This window comes from Hyaena hyaena, unplaced genomic scaffold (assembly GCF_003009895.1).
Source record: "Hyaena hyaena isolate Hyena2069 unplaced genomic scaffold, ASM300989v1 scaffold_253, whole genome shotgun sequence".
NCBI lineage: Eukaryota > Metazoa > Chordata > Mammalia > Carnivora > Hyaenidae > Hyaena > Hyaena hyaena.
Genome location: NW_024080887.1, coordinates 1,960,909 through 1,981,807, shown reverse-complemented (window position 1 = coordinate 1,981,807; position 20,899 = coordinate 1,960,909). Strand labels below are relative to the sequence as shown.

At 41.2% G+C, this 20,899-nt stretch overlaps 1 protein-coding gene across 1 annotated transcript in view; it reads left to right on the top strand.

The window, feature by feature from the left end:
- ATP10B (ATPase phospholipid transporting 10B (putative)) overlaps positions 1-20,899 on the top strand; it is a 115,329-nt gene that overhangs the window by 27,953 nt on the left and 66,477 nt on the right. Inside the window, 3 exon segments of the mRNA XM_039245355.1 lie at positions 10,946-11,031; positions 14,115-14,221; positions 17,679-17,810. Of these exon segments, the coding sequence (XP_039101286.1) occupies positions 10,946-11,031; positions 14,115-14,221; positions 17,679-17,810 (325 nt within the window).

The following is a 20,899-nucleotide window of genomic DNA, read 5'->3' as shown; positions in this document are numbered from 1 at the left end:
TCATGGGTTTGAGCTCCCCTTCAGGTTCTGTGCTGAGAACTCAGAGCCTGGAGCCTCCTTCAGATTCTGTGTCTCCCTCGTTCTCCGCCCCTCCCCTGCTCCTGCTCTGTCTCTCTCTGTCTCTCAACAATAAATAAATGTTAAAAAAAGAAAAATTTTAAGTCTTTTTAAAATTTTTTGTCCCTTCTGGGCCTTATGAGGAAGTTCTGCTAGGTTATGTGAAAGATACAATTATGCAAAGGTGTTAATAGATGATATCTTCAAGTTTTCTTCCTTCCCATTGTCTCCATACTCCATGATAATATATTTACATTTTAATAGTGGTCTTCACAGTCTTAACCACTAAGGAGAACTGTGAGTATTTCAACCCAATGTGGGAAATATTTGGCACCTCAAAGGAGAACCATACCCATCTAGTATAAGGATTAGTCAAGACTCTTGATTGCATGTGACAGAACCCCAATTCAAAATAGCCTGGACAGAATGATAATTTATTGAAAGAAAACAGAGTGAATTAGGCCTTAGGGTCATGTCATCCAGAAATTTGGAATCCATCAGTGCAATCGTCATTTCTTGTCTGTGTTTCTCTCTGTATTTGGCTTTCATCTCTCACAAACAGACCTTCACTAACAGTTTCACCTTCTGAGAGGGACTGGGAAAGACACAGGTTGGTCTGGCTGATATTGTGTACCTACCCCTAGACCAATTAACTCTGGCCAGAGGGAAAGACACTCTCTACTTCAATTTTATGGTGGAAATTGGTCTAGGGGCAGGAGAGTTCTGAGCAGCTCACCATTAAATATCCATTACATAATTATGTATTAGGGCTATATACACCCAACTTACTGTTGACCAAGCTCCTCTATCCTTAAGGAGAAAGGTCTGAGGTCCTCTGACTCTCTCCCATGCCCCTAGTGGTATTACCACTTACAAAAACTTTCTTCCGTATCTGCCTTCTCTCAACCTCCACAACATCCTCTGCAATGTACCCAGAGTGAATCATCACTCCTCCCTCTGTGCTTCCACAGACTTATCACTCTCACCAACAGTGCCTATCTCACTGTCTTTCAGTCCATAAATTCATTTACCCAAGCAGTATCTGATGAGGTCCTCTTATTGCCAGATGCTGTGCTAGGATATTTTGTTGTTCCTCATGAGACGTGACACATTATGATAATCTCTTCTGTGACTAAATATTAAAGTTTCTCAAACTGGAATTCATACTCTCTTCTTTGTGAACTCCTTTGCCAAAAACATGAGGTACAAAACATTAGCTGTCATGTCACTTTCTTTGGTCTCAGTTATTCACAGCAAGAAAAATGGATGCAGAAAAAGTTGGCTAGTGCAACACTCTATTCTAGTAAGGCTCCAGTGCCCATTTGGTGGCAGCTGTCCATATTTCAGCCATCATGCATTTACTCATTCATACACCAAATACTCATTGAATATGTCCTCCATGCCAGGTGCTGTAGTGTGCACTGGAGATTCAGGTGTAAATTAGAGAGAGGCAGGCTGTGACTATATACTCTAACAGGGAATCACAAAGACATTTATTAACAAACAGTCCCACAAACAATTAGTAATTGGTTCCTTTTAACAATGACATCCTTCTTTTCCCAATATTTGCTTGGCATGCCAAGCCCATGCCTTATAGGTTGGAAAATGTCATAACAGGATTTCGAGATTAAATTTAGTCTTGGCCCTGAATAAGAATCAGAACATTTGTCCACTTGAAAGAAGTCCACACAAGACCTAAGAAATCCTTAGATCAAATCTCCTGCCTACAGCCCTGTATCCCAGTCTGTGTGCTTTGGTGGGAATCTCTTGGGCAGGCCGAGACCCAGGTGATTGTATATATAGATCATTTCCTCACCCAGAATCAGAAAGGAAAGTAACTGCCAGTCACTTTGTCGCCTGTTATCTTGAAAAGAACTCTGACCGACCGGGAACAGAAAGGGTATCAAATGCTGGTAACTGTCATTAGTTTTCAGATAGAATTTTCAGAAATCAGAGGGTTGCTTAATTTGTATGCCAGGAAGGAAACCTCAGTCACTTGGCTCAGCAGCTAGGAAGTGAAGAACATTTGATTTGAGCATTTTCTGAACTAATAAGCTTTAAAAAAAAAAAAAAAAAAAAGGGAAACTTTAAACAGTATTTTCCTAAGATTGCATGAGGTGTATCTCCCATGTAGCCCATGGAGGGTGTAGTCTGTGTATCCTGAAACCTGGTTCCTCTAAGAGCCTCCACCAAGGAGTTAGTTCTGCTTTGCCATTCTTTCCTCAGTATGCGGCTGCTTTTTCTAGTCACCTATCCTGAGGGTCATGTAAAAACAGAGACAGAGCTATACAAAAGCTTGGCCATCCCTGTTCAGTTCCTCTTTTTCACACATGTCCCTGACTCAAAGTAAAAATTCAGTAAATAAGTACATTCTGTTTTTAAGGAAAGAGTTTAGCTGACTTCCCTCTCTCTTCAACTAACAGACTCTTTCTTGAATATTTCTTAATGATGGGGTTTCAAAGTTATCTAAAGTGTACTTCTTATCCTTTAATAATTTAAGACTATGGTTACCTAATTTTTTTTTAATTTAAAGACTCTTTGTGACTATCAAACATCTCTGATAAATGTACCCCTCCCCAGCCCTCATACCTGAAAGCAACTGCCCTTTCAGTGTCCATTATTATGAAAATAAAACAAAAAGCTACTGTAGATTTGGATTTGTAAATTGCCAATCTCAAGAATTACTGCAGAAATTGGAAAAATGTGTATGACGCTTATTTTTACTCTGTCTACAGACAGCATCTTGCTGCATATGGGGACTTGTAGACAAGTTGCCATGTTGAATCTACCAATTGGCTTGTAGAAATAGCTTGGTATTTGACTATTAAATGTGTAAGATATTACAAGTTCCAAATGAGTGGCATGGATATTAAGAATTGTCTGTTCAAGACACTTCTCCAAAGAGGACATCCAGATGGCCAACAGACACATGAAACGATGCTCAGCATCCCTCCTCATCAGGGAAATACAAATCAAAACCACACTGAGATACCACCTCACGCCAGTCAGAGTGGCTAAAATGAGCAAATCAGAGAACTCTAGATGCTGGCGAGGATGTGGAGAAACGGGCACCCTCCTACACTGTTGGTGGGAATGTAAACTGGTACAGCCCCTCTGGAAAACAGTGTGGAGGTTCCTCAGGAAACTAACAATAGAACTCCCCTATGACCCAGCAATAGCACTGCTAGGAATTTACCCAAGGGATACAGAAATGCTGAGGCATAGGAGCACATGTACCCCAATGTTCATAGCAGCACTCTCCACAATAGCTAAAACATGGAAAGAGCCTAAGTGTCCATCAACAGATGAATGGATCAAGAAGATGTGGTTTATCTATACCATGGAATACTACATGGCAATGAGAAACAATGAAATCTGGCCATGTGTAGCAACATGGATGGACCTTGAGGGTGTTATGCTGAGCGAAATAAGTCAGGCAGAGAAGGACAAATATCATATGTTTGCACGTATAGGAGGATTAGGAGGAACTTGACGGAGGAACAAGGGGGAGAAGAAGGGCGGAAATGGTGGGGGAAAGGGAGAGAGGCAAACCATGAGAGACTCTTGAATGCTGACAAAAACTGAGGACTGATGGATGTGGGGGGGAGGGTGGGATGGGCATGGAGGAGGGCACTTTGGGGATGAGCACTGAGTGTTATGTAGAAACTAATTTGACATAAACTATTTGTAAAAAAAGAAAAAAAAGAAAAAAATATCAAAAAAAAAAAAAAAAGAATTGTCTGTTCAAAGAAGGAGAAATTGCTATTGTCTGTGATAGATACATGGGTCCTTAGGAGGTCTAATACTTGAGCTTGGCAATGGAAGTTTAAGAGATTATCAGTTGGAAAACCTGCAAAGAAGCATGAAAAAGGCCCAGAGGGTTTTTGTTTTTGTTTTCCTGTGGTCAGACATCATTAAATCCTTACATCAAGCAAAGGACATGTGTAAGCTTTAGAATCAGACAACCCTTGCTGCTTATCAGCTGTGTGACCTTGAGCAAGCTACTTAGTACAATCAACAGTCAGTTTTCTCTCCAATAAAATGTGGCTAATCTGTCCTGAACACTTTACAGGAAAGCTGGGATGATTGAATAAGATCAAGTAAATAAGGGGCAGCATTTTATGAACTACAATTTTACAAAATAAATATAAATCATCATTTTTTAAAGATGAAGAAAAATCCATGTGACTAAATAGGCCACTGTTTTTATCAGATTTCTTTATTTGCAAGAAGCAGAAATAATTCTGGCTAACTTAAGCAAAATAGTATCCTTGCAAAAATGTGGTGGGAGGTAGGGTAGAAGGGAAGAAGAAACACACAGTCTGGCTCACAGAATCAAAGAAAAGCTGAATACCCAGGCTCAGAAAAAAGAACCAGGAAACCTCAGTGCAGTGGGAGAGTCTTGGAAGAAGCAATTGCTTAATGATCTAATTTGTTTTTCCTTCCTTCTTCTTTTTTTCTTTTTAATTTTTTCATTTATTTCTGAGAGTGAAAGAGACAGTGTGAGCAGGGGAGGGTCAGAGAGAGAGGGAGACACAGAATCTGAAGCAGGCTAGCTGTCAGCACAGAGCCTGTTCCGGGACTCAAACACATAAACTGCAAGATCATGTCCCGAGCCAAAGACAGACGCTCAACCAACTGAGCCACCCAGGCAACCCTGTTTTTCCTTCCTTGAGTCATTGCTCTCAAATCAAGTTTTAACTGTGAAGGAATCTAATGGGCAGGGTATCTTGACTTAGAATCCCATCAACATCACAAAACACAAAGAAGAGGTAGTTTCTCAAAAGTAAGTCAAAGGGTTGTTAATGAAAAGAGAGTAGATTGGAAGGTGGGTACCCAGAAAGCAACTATCCACTACAAACAATTTCAAAAAATCATTCATATATTTATATAACCATACTTATTAATCAACTTGAAAGTCATTTGTGAAGAATAGTGGAAAATAAGCCTAGAAAAATAAAAGTTGAGACTAGTGAAGGAGAAATAGCCTATTCTGGAACATAGCCAATACTGGAACATATTTCATTTTGTTTGCTAAACCTTGGCCTTCCCAGTGGCCCTTGGAGGATGAAGCTTATTGATTTCTGATGTCAGTGAGGATACCTTAACCCCAGAGAAGGGGTTATACATACTGCCACTGATGTATATGGGCTAAACTGGGACCTTTGAGTTGTTTTATGACTGCAATAATTGATTTGTGTCAGAAACCTCTCCCTTCTGGGCCACCTGGGTGGCTCAGTCGGCTAAGGGTCCAACTTCGGTGCAGGTCATGATCTCATGGTTTGTGAGTTTGAGCCCCACATTGGTCTCTGCTGACAGCTCAGAGCCTGGAGTCTACTTCAGATTCTGTATCTCCCTCTCCATTTGTCCCTCCCCTGCCCATGCTCTGTCACTCTCTCTCAAAAAATAAACATGAAAGAGAAAGAAAGGAAGGAAGGAAGAAAGGAAGGAAGAAAAGAAACCTCTCCCTTCTTTCTGATTTTCACTTCCCCCATGCCTCATATATAATGAATATTCAATAAATGGTTGAATGAATGAATGAATGAATGAATGAATGAATGAGAGACTAGTCTGGCCAAGTTGGGATCTAGGACTTTAATTATTTTATTTTTTTTTTTACATTAGCTGAGCCAAAGAATTTCCTTCCAAGATGCAGTCATATTCCCATGAATCAAAATTAAGATTTGTCCCTGGGGCTTTTCTAATTACTTTGGGTGATCTTTACGGAGAGGTCTTCCTTTCATCTCCTGATCCATCCCCTTTCAGTATATACATTCCTAATATCACCCTTTCCAAGACTAACTTTATCTCAGCAGGTCTTGATGGTGTTCCTGTTGCCACAAGGTATTATGGGAGATGCCCCAGAGGAAGCTAGAAGTCTACTAGAGGAAGCATAGATTCAGATATGTAAGTGTTAAATGGAGGCAAGAGCAATGTGGTGTGGAAGCATGTAAAACAGAGCAATTCTCATTTGCTGGGGTAAAAGGGCCTGTGGGGATTTGGGTGGGCTTCACAGAGGAGGTGGCAAAAAAAAAAAACCTCTTAAAAGTTTAAAAACTGTGTGTGTGTGTGTGTGTGTGTGTGTGTGTGTGTGTATACAATCCTCAAAAGAATGTCCCCTACCTACGTAGTGTCTTAACCTCCACCCTTTGAAGGTACTCTACTTTAAAATGCAAATACACTTGGAAAAGGTAACACATTGCATTGATTATTAGTTGTGGTATTTTCTATATTTTAGACAAGAAATTCAGTTCCATTATCCCCTTTTATTTTTAACCTTAGCATAGTACATATTTTGCAAGGAAATATATGCTTATATAATAGACCCAGTGCTTATGTAATAGACTCACCATGCTTATAGTTTCAATACTATATATAGTTTAGAGTGATATATGCAGATGTCTCTTATTACATATCATTAGGAACCCCCAGTCATAAAACTTAACCTTTTTTTCCATTGAAGAGAAAAAAAAATCCTATCCTGTCCTCTCCTCATGGACAGATAGGTTAGAGGGTGTTCTCAATCTGGGCAACTTTGTATCTCCTTACCCTGGAATTTGTTCTAAAGCAATTCTCAGTTCTACTTCCAGGAAACACTAGGCAATGTCCTTAAACATTTTTGGTCATCACATCTGGCAGAAGGGGTGGGGGTACTAGTATCAAGTTCTTAAAGGCCAGGAATGCTGCTAAATAGCAAAGAATTATCTAGCCCCAAATGTCAATAGTGCCAAAGTTGAGATACTGTAGTCTAGAAATGCCTTGATTTGCCTATCAACTAGCTGTCTATACAGATCTTAAGAAAAAGGATGAGAGTGAGCCAACGACTATAAGAAAAACCTTTTGGAAAACATAAAAGTCTTCTAGAAACCTTCAAAAACATTCAATAGAGGCAAATCAAAGGTCAGCATGACAATATTATGGAACTTAGTTTTTTTATGCTTCCTTATTTGACCCACATTAAAAAGGATAATGGTGATCATGATCATGATAATAATGATAATTGCTAGACATTGGGGTTTGCTTATTTTTTATTAAGATATAATTCACTTATATTCATTTTAGGTATATGACATAATGATTTGATATTTGTATATATTGTGAAATCACAATAAGGCTAGTTAACATCCATTACCTCACATAGTTATAATTGTTTTTCTTGTGATGAGATCTTTTAAGATGTACTCTTAGCAACTTTCAAATATACAGTACAATATTGTTAACTATAGTCACCTTGCTCTACATTGCATTGCATGACTTAAGTTTGTATGTTTTGACCCCCTTTATGCATTTCACCCACCCCAACCTCGGGCAGCCTCCAATCGGTTCTCTAGATCTGAGCTCAGTTTTCGGTAGCTGGTTTTTAAATCCCATATATATGAATTTATTTATTATTTCAGATACTTCAATTATAAAATTTAGAAAGGGAACATAAGAAAGGAAATGGAGCCAACAGAAGATCTTAAACACTGATCTTTCCTTTGTGCATCAAAATAACACTATGGTTTAAGAGAGCAACCATATGGCATCAGAAGTCCTTTCTTCTCATTTTGCTATCTGAATGTCACAGGGAAAATCACTGGATCTCCTTGACCTCAGTTTCTTCACCTGTAAAATAGAGATATTGATCGTACCTACCTGATAGCGTTATTATCTAACTTAAAGGCAATAGTATATATAAAATATTTAGTTGGTGCTTAGAACACAGCAAGCACTCGATAAGTGCTGTGGCAAGAATAGTAAAAATAGGACAAAGAGGATTAAATATATTGATGATGGTAACAACAATTGACCCTGGCGACAACAATGATGATAATTGACTTTGGATTCCAGTGATGTGAGTGGCAGTCGTGGTTCTGTTACTTACCAGTCACAGGACAATTGCTTTACTTCAGTCTCCATTTACACATCCACCAGTTACTTTGAGAATCTAATGTCAGGAGTCTGGCACATTGTGTTTGTTCAGAGGAGGTGGGTCTGGCCTGAAGAGCTGCAGAGACACACACGTTCCTCACTGGAAAGGGTTATTTTTTCCTGGGCCCTGATGGCACCCGAGGCCTTTTTTCTTATTAGTGGGGTTTTCTTAGTAAAGGGCTGAGTGGAAGAGAAATGTCAGGTAGGCTACATCCATAAGCTAAAAAGAGCTGTGTGGTAAGGAATCAGAAGGGAATCAGAAACTTCTGAACAAAACTAAAATAAGGACCCTCGGGGCACCTGGGTGACTCAGTTCGTTAAGTCTCCAGCTCAGATCATGATCTCAGAATTCATGAGTTCAAGCCCCACAATGGGCTCTATGCTGACAGCTCAGAGCCTAGAGCCTGCTTTGGATTCTGTGTGTCTCTCTCCCTCTCTGCTGCTTTCCCCGCTTATGCTCTGTCTCTCATAAATAAATAAACATTAAAAATAAAAAGGACCCTGACAGATTTGTAGGGTTTTGCAGTTCCCCCATGTCTTCCTGTCCTTGGGCTCTCCTGGCCTTTCCCTGGAGTGGCTATACCGAGTCCTTCAGAACAAGCAATCCTGAGAGGTTATCTTGGAAGGTAGCAAGACCCACATGCTCCTCTTCACAGTCCATGTTGAGGAAGGAAGTAGGAAGCCCAGGGGACAGGTAGTTAGAAAGGGGAAAGTCACCTCTCCAGGAGAGAAGGAGACAGAGGACCCAAGGCCAGTTCCCAGAAGAAAAAGAGAACAAGGGACACTTGAGGAAGAAGGTCACCAGGAAGCCCCAGCTGAGGGACAAGAGAGGCAAACCTCATGTTGCTGGCGTCTGCCCAGTATTATTAAACAGACACCCGGGACTCACTACAGCAGGATCATTAGCTCTGAGACCCGCTGCCACTCATACCTGAAATGAGTTTGGATTTAGAACGCCTGCAATGAGCCGAGTGGTATGGATTGGAGTGAAGCACACGGCTTAATCAGAGGCATGAAAGCAGCTGACAAATTACAGCGTGATTTGTCATCATCTCAGGACTCGGCAAGTGTTTGTCCCTGAAAGAATCAATACCTGAAGAGAAAAGGGCCATATTTTTAGAAACTTCTGGATGGGTAATTTATTTCAAGTGAGTGGAGAGTTTATTTATGTTGCTGCCCCCACAGATCCAATGGACAGTATATTTATACGAAGCCAGAAAATGCTATCATTTCTTCTAATCAATTTGCCCCTTTGAACAGCTGTACCTTGAAGCTTTCAGTGATAAATTCAGGCCCCATGCTGAAAGCTCAACCCAGGAAGTAATTTCTAACTCCACCTTTAGCACTCCTTCCTTCTGCATAGTATGTTACATCTGCTTAAACTTTCCACATGGATTCCATCTTACCAGACAAAAATGAGATGGACAGGGAAGGTGGTGTTAACCTCAATCTACAGATGAGGAAACTGAGGCTCAAGAGTTGAAAGGAGTATTAGCCAATGTGCATAGAAAGCAAGATCTCCTTTCCTCCAATTGTGTCCCCCCACCGACATTGGACTGTAAGAGATTGTACAACTAGATAACCTAATGAAAGAGAAATCATGGAGAAAAAGGTAAGAATGTGTCTGAAGTACTTAGCTATAGGAATGTTCACGGGGGAGTGGGGGGGGAAGGCAGCGTACTGTGCAAGCAGAGAACAGGGGGCCTGCATTCAAACTTGGGTTCAAATCCCAGTGCTGGTACAGCCGTGGGCAGCCTACATACCCCTCTGAGCCACATTTTTTCCATCCCTAAAGAGAGGATAACTAATATTCTTCATAGAATAATTGCAAACTTAAAAATAAAAAATATGTGGGGTGCCTGGGTGGTTCAGTCGGTTGAGCATCCAATTCTTGATTTTAGTTCAGGTAATGATCTCACAGTTGTGAGATCAAGCCCTGCATCAGGCTTTGTACTGGGTGCTTGGGATTCTTTCTCCCCCTCTCCTTCTGCCTCTCCCTCTCTCTCTCAAAAAAAAAAAAAAATATATATATATATATATTTTATATATATGTGTATATGATATTTCCTCATCACAGCGTCTTGCAAAAGCAAGAGTGCAGCAAATGCTGTTTATTTTGTTTTATTAGCTACAATTTTCACATCATGTTTACAACAGAAAAACAAATTGAGAGAATATAAATGTTCTGTAGTGAAATGGTTAAACGAATATGGTGGCAATACAACAGGATTCTATCCAGGTATTAAGTAGGATGTATAAAAAATTTAAGATGTAAACATTTTCAATTTATATGAACACCATCTCATTTTCTGAAATCCACTTATACATGTATGTGTTTTGTACATTTTACATTTATATATACACACATATATGTACATATATATGTACACACACATGTACATATATATGTACACACACTTTTTTTTAACCCTGGAAGTATTATATACACAAGAATATATTAATTCTGGTTACCTCTAGGTGGTGTGATTTATAATCTCTCTTTTATTATTTCTGTGCTGCCCAATGTGGTAGCCACCTGCCACATGTAGCTATTTAACTTTAATTAAAATTAAATAAAATTTCAAAATTGATTTCTCAGTCATACTTCCACATTTCACCATGCACACGTGATCAGTAGCTTCCACGTTGGGCAGTGTGGACTTAGCACACTCCCATCATCACTGTGAGCTCCATTGGACAGTGCTGATCAGGAAACTCAAACCAGGCCTGCCAGATAAATGTGGGCCAGGCAGGAGCCTCCCTCTGCCCTACATCCGTCTTTCCAGCATTTTCATTGCACCTACTTCTTCCTTCTTAATGAGGATTTTTCTTCTCACATTTTATAACTCTCTGTGTGTGACAAAGCAAGGATTACCTTATTCACAGTGGTTCTAACAGTGATTAGCTCTCCTCGTGATCCTATTAAAACTGGATTTTTCTGACTTAATAACCTCATGGTGTTCTCTCTCTCTCACAGGAGGTGCAGTTTGAACCCGAATGTTTCTGCAACACCATCGTGTGTGAGAAACCCAACAACCACCTCAACAAATTTAAGGGTTATATGTAAGTATCTAATGCCCCCGTACTGCTGGAAATACTTTTTCTTGAAATGGCCAAAGAGAGAAGCATCTGGTTCCTAAGGATGTGTCTTGCTTTTTACCATAAAGAAATGCTAGGGGCACCTGGGTGGCTCAGTTGGTTAAGCATCCAACTCTTGACTTCGGCTCAGGTCATGATCTCACAGTTTGGTTCATGAGATTCATCTCAAGTTGGGCTCTGAGCTGACAGTGTGGAGCCTGCTTTAAATTCTCTCTGCCCTTCCCTGTTTGTGTTTTCTCTCTCCTCCCCTCTCAGAATAAATAAGTAAACATTTTAAAAACTGCTAGAGAAAGCTAAATTGGGAAACTTTTCCTATATATATATTTTGCCAGCATGGCAGTTAATTATCTTGCAGGGCTGAATTTAACAATTGGTGAAATAACATCAAAATCCAGACTACACCCTGATTCAGTAAAAGCAAGTATGATCTCACTAAGGTCAGTTTTCTAAAAGAACTTCTGTTGCATCCCAGGTAAGAACAGGGACTTTTTTGAGTTTGACAGACCTGGTTTTGAAATCAGGTCATATCACTTACAAGCTGTGTGGCTTTGAGTAAATTAACCTCTCTGAGTCTTGGTTTTCATAACGATTCTGAGATTTACATCATAGGACTTTTCTAAGAATTAAGTTGTTTATCACATGAAAAGCCCTTAGCACAACTACTGGCACAGAGTAAACACTCAGTTAATGGTAGCTGCACTGTTGTAGCTGTTATTCTTATGCCTTAGCTTTGGTTTGGCCTGAGAATCTTACCGTAATTCTGCTCCCACATCAGACTACTGGTCTTCATGCAAAGGAAGACCAAAAATAGAGCAGCGGTAACAGATGTGAATAAATGCTCTTAACAGCTTTTAGAGTACTTACACAGAACATCATCTCATTGAAAATGTACAACCACCTAAGGGAATGAGTATTATGATCTCCATTTTTCAAATAGGGAATCTGATGATCTATGACTTTTCCATATAGCCCCAAAGGTGCACAATAGGTACCAGACAACACCAGGATTTAAATTCAGGTATTTCCAGTCCAGCTCCAGTGTGTTTCCCATTGTTGTGCAGAACAGAACTAGTTTGATAAGGTGACCTCTTGACCAATCGAGGCTGGAATGAGACTTAACTAGGCTTCTTGGAAGGCAGATGTCTGTGCTTTCTTTCCACTCTCAATTTCTCAGGCCTTTATGGGATGTCATGAGGAACAATATGAGAGGGGAAAGGATAAGAACAATACAAGATAAATAGCAGCTCTTAAACACGAATTGTTTCTAAACGCACAGATAGCACAGATGGAGACAGGCAGAGAAGGGCCTGAGCTCCTGGCAAGAGGAGGATTCCTTGCAGGCATCTGTTCAGGTTAGAACTCGCCACCTGTCCCAGCGAAAAGGCCCTCCCTCTTGCTGAGGTTTGTGGATTTGGTTCATCCCAAGTCAGCTGTGAGACATTCTCTTGTTAGAGTCAAATAATTGCAAATGGAGGGCACCTGGGTGGCTCAGTCAGTCAATCATCAGACTTCAGCTCAGGTCATTATCTTGCAGTTAATGGGTCCAAGCCCCACATTGGGCTCTATGCTGACCGCTCAGAGCCTGGACCCTGCTTCAGATTCTGTGTTTCCCTGTCTCTCTGTCCCTCCCCCGCTCACACTTTGTCTCTCTCCCTCTCTCTTAAAAACATTAAAAAGAAAAAAAAGGAATTGCAAATGGAAATGACTGTGTGATTCCATGCAAGTTAATGGTGCACTACTTGGTGACCCCTAGTGTTGGAAAACTACATGAGGGCCTAGGTTCCTGAGCCCTAGGATGTTCCACATACTAGGTATGCAACCTTGGAAAAATCTCTCACCCACTTTGGCCTTCATCTTTTTCACAAGGAAGTATAATCACCCTGCTAATTTCCCAGAGCTATGAAGAATTAAATGATGTAAGTAAACTTAGTTTATAACCACTGTAAGGGATAGTTGATATTAAAAGGTATATTGAGTGGTAGTATAGCACTTTAGAGCCAGACTTTGTGGACTTGAATCCCTATTCTGACATTTACTAGCTCTATGAGCTTGCCTCAGTTTCCCTGTCTATAAAGTGGGTATGATAACATACCCTGTCTTACAAGGTTGTCATGATGATTAACTGAGGTGGGGAAACTATTACAACTGGACCTAGAGAAATGAAGTATTAAAGAACTAAACAGAGAAAAGCCATACAGGTTCAGATTACTATTCTCTGTGTTCTCCCTAATGCTTTGGAGAAGTTGTATTTAAATGACCTAAATATCCCCAAGGAAGGGCATCAAGATCAAGTAAGGGCCAGACCCCAAGTAATAACTGGTATTGGTTGGCCTCAGAAGTTTCTCATGAGAGTTGGAAAACTGCAATGCACCTGAGGCTAGAGCATGGAAAGAGCTCTTTCTCTCTGCTTTAAGGACCTGCCTCCCATACACTACACAGAGGGCCACCATCCACTTCCTTTGAAGTCTGTTTATTTCATAAGAGACTGAGCAAGAGGAGGGTGATATAGGAGAGAGGCGAGTGAGAGATGTAGCTCCAAACAAGAGGAGCCTCGCCATCACACAGTGTGAGAGGTGAGGACTGTCTGGTGACTTTGATGTTAACAGACTTGGGCGCTGAACTTGTGCCATCTGGTCCCAGCCTTGGGGTGAGAATGAGCAGGAAACACTGCCTGAGGGAACACAGCACAGCCTTTGTAGGGCCACAAGCCAGTTCCCCCACACTCTGTCCCTAAAACCATTTTCAGTAAGAAATCTGAATCAGCCAAGGCTTTCTCAGCAGAGTTCTGACTTTGAGATGGGTAAATAATGATTTCCAGAAGGATGATTAATTCTCTTGTAATGGTCCAGCCCCCACCAGGACTCCCAGGAGTGGTGAAGTTTGCACTTGAACATGGAGATTAGATGCCAAGTTAATAATACCCACTACTCTTCTGAAAAAGAGGGAGGAGAGGTATCGTGTTCATTCACCACTTCTAGTTCTATGACACTAGCCAGTGACAACATGGAGAGGTCACCAAACCACTCTCCATATTTCCTCATCCCCAGGGAGCATCCTGACCAGTCGAGGACCGGCCTTGGCAGTGAGAGTCTTCTGCTTCGAGGTTGTACCATCAGAAACACCAAGGTGGCTGTTGGCATTGTCATCTATGCAGGTCATTGATTTATTTTGTGTCTTCCCCTTATCCTCCCTCCTCTAGCCCTTCCAAATCCATCTTAAGTTAGTGGGAATTCACAATATTTCTAAGCAGTACAAGAAACTTCCCATTTCTCAGCTAAGCAAAGAAAGTCTAGAATCATAATAGCTCACTCCATCCACAAGAGATACATTTAGATTCCCAGCTAAGATCACTCATCTGAACAGAAAGAGGAACTCATACTCAACTTGAATGGATTTTAAACACTAACTAAAAGCAGCAGGAAGAGTGTTTCTTGAGTCAAACTTAACAACTTTTTAAGGAAAAAAAGTTGTGAAAAGTGTGGTAAGTTTCCTCATCTATGCAATGGGAAGAACATTTGGCTCAGACTCATAGAGTACTCATGAGGATCAAATGACCAACATAGGAAAAGCACCCAACACTATCTAACAAACTGAGTGCTCAGTGGGTTTTAGTTAGCATATACAGTTATGCATTTATTATTATCTTTATTCGTTTTGAGGTGCCCTAGTTCTCCTTTCTACTTTGATTTTGCTTTCCAATGGGGGGGGGGGGAAGCACTTCTCACAATGAATCTGAAGTCTTAGAGCACAGTCTTAGGACTGCTATATCCTTCCTACTTCACGTCCAGCATTTGGTTGATACTCCATCAATTTCTGTTCTTATATCAACAACTTCAGACTTCTTCCACAGAGAAAACAGTCTCCCTTGAGTGTCCACCTTCACTGAAAGATCCCAGAACACGTTTTCCTGGATCCTCCACTCAATAGGACATCTCGATATATTTTGCTTGTTTGTTAGTTCTTTTGATTTAATTTGTTTCAGAGTTCATAGAACTCCACTTTTGATAGACATGGAAGGGAATTTAAGAATGCTAAGATTTACTTTTTGTCAAAGAAAAAGAGATTAAAAAAATAATGTCCCAATATAGCTAGCTTTACCTAACTTGGTGGAGGCTTGCTGTATATGTTAGTTCAGGTAAATATTTTCGAGGGTCTTCGGCAATGGAGTTCAATGCCATCCGGTGGACCTACGAAAGATGAACTCCCCTCCAAATGTCTGCCTCTCCAAAAAAAATAAAACCTAATCACTTCTCTGTGTGATCAGAAGCAAACTCTGAGTGGGTGATGGATGTGGCAAATGAGGGGGCAGATTTGGGAGAAAGTGAATCATGACTCTGAGGAGGCAGGCTGCCTGAGGGTGAAATTCACTCACTGGATGCATGTTCCTGAACATCTTGGCTAAGGTTTCAACACAAGGGAACTAAAAGTTCCCACCTTGTAGGGTTATAAGTTTCAAATGAGATTGTCTGTGAAAGGGATTTAACACAATGCCTGGCACATACTAGCCTCTCAAAAATTGTGAGCAAAAATGGTACTAAGTGTTTTTTATGTAATTGTCTAGAGCAAGGGGTTCTCCATGTTGGCATTATTGAAATTTTATTCTAGATTGTTCTTTGCGGTAAGGGACTGTCCTGTGGAATTTTAGCAGAATCCCTGGCATCTAGATGCCGCTAAGATGTAACAACCCAAAATTTCTCAAGACATTGCCATGTGTCCCCTGGGAGCTAAAATCACCCCTGGTTGAGAACAACTGGTCTAGAGTCATATTTTCTCCTCTGATAATATGGATGGGCAAACTAGAAGCACCTCAGAGACAAAACAAACAAACAAACAAACAAACAAAAAGACCAAAGTGAGCTTTCCAGAAGAAAGAGGTGCAATGTAGAAGCACATGGTCCTCACACCAAACATTTATTGAGCCCCTGCTGTGTTTAAGGATATAATTTATGTACTTTGTGTATTAAGTCATTCTCCTACCCCAAACACACACAACCATTATCTCTCATTCTGCAAATGAGGAATTGAGGTATAAAGGGATTAATTCACCCAAGATCATTTGTCTCCTGAGATTAATTCCCTGTAACCCAATGTCAAGAATCTGCAGGGCCAAACCCTGCCTGATTCTAGAGACCACATTCCAACCACTATACCATACTGCCTCCCCTGTGAACCCAATTTTTCCAAAAGAACAGAGGGATCTCAGAAGGTGAGGAACAAGATGGGTGGAAAAGGTGTTCTGAGGACCCCTTACATGGGGTGAGCCTGAAGCAGGTAAGAAGGCCACAGTGCCATCAATGCAGCCAGCCTGTGCTCATTGTGCTGTGGAAACCCCACACACACAACTACAGCGACTGGGGTCTGATTAATAAGCCCAGAGTTTGCTCACTCCTACTGTTTTGTTGCCACTTTAAATCCACCAGGCAACCAGCTAAACAGCATTAAAGCCATTCACTGCTGGAGCTGATGTATCAGTTTTCTTTAATTTTGCACAGCAAATATGTGGGTTTTTTTTTTTTTTTTTTTAATTTGCTGAAATACAGCATGGTGGTTAAGTTTAGCAGCCCCAAAGAACAGACTGTATCTAAAGACAAAGTCCAGTCTGGCTCTCAGCTCTTAGCTGTATGGCCTGGGCACCATGGATTGGTGGAAGGAGAAACAATGGGAATCAGAATCCAGGTTCTCAGTATGGCTCTGATGTTATGGCTCATTCCCTTTGGGCAAGTCCCTTATCATTGGTCCCCAGCTTCCAACTGGAACAAGTGTAACTAGATGAGATTGGTAGGTTTCAAATTTGTTGTCCTCTCTTTGAACAAAATTTTACGCAGAACTCCAAGCTAGGCATGGAGAAGCTCAGGGTAATGCTGGGGTGGAGGCCCTTACCACTCTTGCACAAGAAACACCAACACCTTAGGCTAAGACAGACTTATGAAAACTACTGGCCTCAGACACTGTCCTGTCACTGGGCCTTGGCATGTACTGTTCCCCAGCCCAAAACCATGTTCTCTCAACTCTTCTTTCTCCCTTAAAGTCTCCCTTGTATGTCCTCTCCTCTGAGAAGCCTTCCCTGACCATGTTCTCTAACACCATCTCTTACTTACCAGCTAATTGGTTATTTCATGGGACTTATTACCAGCTGTAATTATTTACTTGTTTTCTTGCATATTTTCACCAAAACGTGAGTCATCTGTCTCATTCGTGTATCCTACCATAAGCATGTAACAGTGCCTTTGTGAAAATTAGAAAAAAAAAAAAAAGCCCTTCCTCCAGACAGCTTGCTGTCATTTGCAGAAAAATATCATAATAAACCTACAAATCTACGACAGCTACAAAATGAGGGGTGTTTCTAGAGTTGTGCAGTATACAGCCTATACATAGTAGCTCTGTCAGTGCACACCACAGTATCTGGTGTGTAGGGGAAGCTCAGTAAAACATGTGGTAACAAATGGTGTGAGGTCACTACAGCTGTTCTCAGCAGTCTCCCTGAGGCAGAAAAGATTTAGGTTACAGGATGAAGCCTCTCTTCTATTATAAGCTCTTAGAACAGCTAAAGATATGATCCAGGCCAGAGGAAAACAGAAGCTGAGGACTTACTACCTCATTTTCTTCCAAAGGCCATGAGACAAAAGCCATGCTGAACAACAATGGCCCACGATACAAACGCAGCAAGATTGAGCGGCGCATGAACACAGACATCTTCTTCTGCATTGGACTCCTCTTCCTCATGTGCCTTGTTGGAGCTGTAGGTATGGAATGTTCAGAAAGAACAAGACCACAGTAATCTTCTGTTTCTTTAGGCAAGTTGTTTCAGCCCTCTGAGCCTCAATTGCCTCATCTACAAATAGAATTAATAAAAAGTAAGTCCTATCATGTATTTGAATAGGATGTCAATTGAATAAAAATGCTTGTGAAAATCCACATGCTTACATAATCTAAATATTAGGAATATCATCTATTGTTTATTTCTCCAAGAAATACTAACTGAACCCAGGCACTCTCTCAGAATGAAAGAATAAAAAGATATATCAGTATAAGGACTGGTGCTCAAAGAGCTCATAGGTTAGCGAGGAGTCCAATAAGTGAACAGAATTGATAACCTGTCCTACACATTGAAGACTGCAAACAAGTACAGTATTAGTTTTCTATTGTCTTATAAAACCATAACACAAACTTAGCAGTTTAAAACAACACTCATTTTTCTGTTATAGCACGGGAGGTCAGAAGTCCAAAATTAATTTCACTGAATTAAGGTCAAGGTGTCAGCAGGGCTTACCCCTTCTGGAGGCTATGAGGGAGGAATCAGTCCCTTGTCTTTTTGAGCTTCTAGTGACTCCTTTCTCCTTCTTCAAAGTGAATTAGACATACTACAGATGTCCAATCTCAGTTCACATGTCCTTCTCCTTTTTCTTTTTCTTTTTTTTTTTTATTGTTTTATTTATTTCTGAGAGAGAGAGAGCATGAGCAGGGGAGGGTCAGAGAGAGAAGGAGACATAGAATCTGAAACAGGCTTCAGGCTCTGAGCTAGCAGTCAGCACAGAGCCCGACACGGGGTTCAAACCCACGAGCTATGAGATCATGACCTGAGCTGAAGTTGCACGCTTAACCAACTGAGCCACCCAGGCGCCCCTGTCCTTCTCCTTTTTCTATAGTAATATCTCCCTTTCCCTCTTTTTTATAAGGGTATCCCTCTTTTTTTTTTTTTTTTTTAAATACATCTTTGGGCCCATCTGAATAATCAAGGATACTCTTCCCCATCTCAAGACCTTTAACTTAAATCACATCTGCAAAGCTCCTTTTGCCATATAAGGTAGCATATTGATAGGGCTGGGGAATTAGGACATGGACTTCTGGGGAGGCCATTTACCCTACTGTTGGTAATATGAGAGCGTCAGGGTAGGAAGTCTTCCTGGAAGAGTTAGATGGAGCTGATTCCTGAAAGTGGAGGTGTTCATCACAGGAGGTAGGTGGTAGAGGCAGGATGGGCAGGCAGCTTTAAAAAGAGAGAAGTCACTCTTACCCTGGAAACAGCACAAGAAAAGCACAGAGATAGGAAGGAGAATCATTTTATGCAGAGAAGCATTTGACTGTTTGGTGTGAGAAGAGCAAATCTAAGCATAGAGACCTGATTAGAGCCAGGCTGTGACTGAGTTCTAGATGCTGAGTGTGGAAAGTTGCGAGAGGCATAGACATTAGTAATCTGAGCTATTTAAGTTGATTCTCAGAAGTAGGTAAAGAGGGAAACTTGCTCTTACCCACTTTCTCTAAGAATGGTCCTTAAGATCCTAAAGGAAACCCCCAAAAGAACCAGAGACATTCAAAAGGAAACGCTCATGTGTTAGTCCAGAACCCCCTACTGACCCCAAACCAATGGGCAGCAATGGTGTTTGCTCTTTACTTGCCTTGGTTGGAAATTGTGCCCACCACTGTTCTTGGAAGATCATGTCTGAAAGGCTAAGACCTCCTAGGGCCCAGAGAGATTTTGTGTGACACCATGGTGAGGACAGTGGGATTTTGCCTTGTGAGTAACCTGCAGTTTGGAACTAATATGCTTCCTAGTTGTGTCTAATGGTACTCCAGGTGAGTGTTGCCCACAGCTGGGAGGAGACCACCTGGAGGGCCAGGGAGGCAGGCAGACAAAACCATCCCTATGTGGCCACCTCATGCCCTGAGAGATACTACAGGAATTGTTATCTCTGCTTCAGAGCAGGCTTCTCAGGGAATGTCAGAGCTGGAAAGGACATTTGAGATTATCTCACTGTGTCTCCAGAGAAAGGAAGTTAATGATTAAAAGGTCACACAGTGAGATAAGGTATAGGCAAACAGAATCTGCTTGGCAAACGGACCAAAATAATAAATAAATTGAGAAAGTAACAAGAAGGGGCAGAATCGTATGCTGTCTGAGAATCAAGACTCATACACAGTGACAGCCTCTGGTGGTGCCTAGTTAAAGCACAACCCCTGCTGTGAAAGCTCTCAAGTGAGTGCCATTTCCAGAGTTCTCTGTCATCTGCTTACTTGGATTGTGTCGAGGTAGTGGGTTTTTTTTTCCCCAGAATGCTCTCCTCAGGCCTTTCTGATCACCTGATACCCTCCTTCCTGGTCTCCAGGACCCCTCAAGTCCTCCTCCTCCATGCAACCTTCCCTGGCTTCCCCTGAAGAACAGAGGTCCTTTCTCTGAGCCATGTATTTGCCCTTGATCATTTGCTCTATAAAATTACCTTCAAATAACCTCATGTCTGTCACACTCCTTTTTTCTGCCATTTATAATGACATTGGGCCCAGCCTCCAACCTCTAGGGCAAAGAAACATCTTGGGGGCAGTGTAGCATTCCCTATATCTTTAATCCCCTGAGTTCCTACCTTGGGGCTGAGAGCATTACACACATTCAGTTAGTCTATTTTCATAATAACTCTACAGAGGATGTATTATTACTAAAGTGCAGATGAGAACACTAAGACTCAGAGAGCTCTGAAGCACTTCCTCACATGATAGATGTTGTTATCCCTGTCTGCAGACAAGGAAACAGGGCTCGCTGCGCATTTGGAGATGTTACTATGAGTTAGTTCTTAAAGCATTTTGTGCTCTGCGTAGTATCTCTCACACTCTGTGGGATTTCTCCCTCCTCAAAGACCAGAGCTGAAATCAATTCCTTCCTGAATTAATAAATGGATAGGTGGGTGGGTGGATGGATGGATGGATTGTGAAAGGGTGGATATGTAGATGGATGGATGGACATGTGCATGGGGTAAGGAGAGGGGCCAACGTACAGGTCTGTTAAGATTCCCAACCATGCACTTTTCCACACAACTAAAAAAAACTGTGTCCCCTTTTCTCT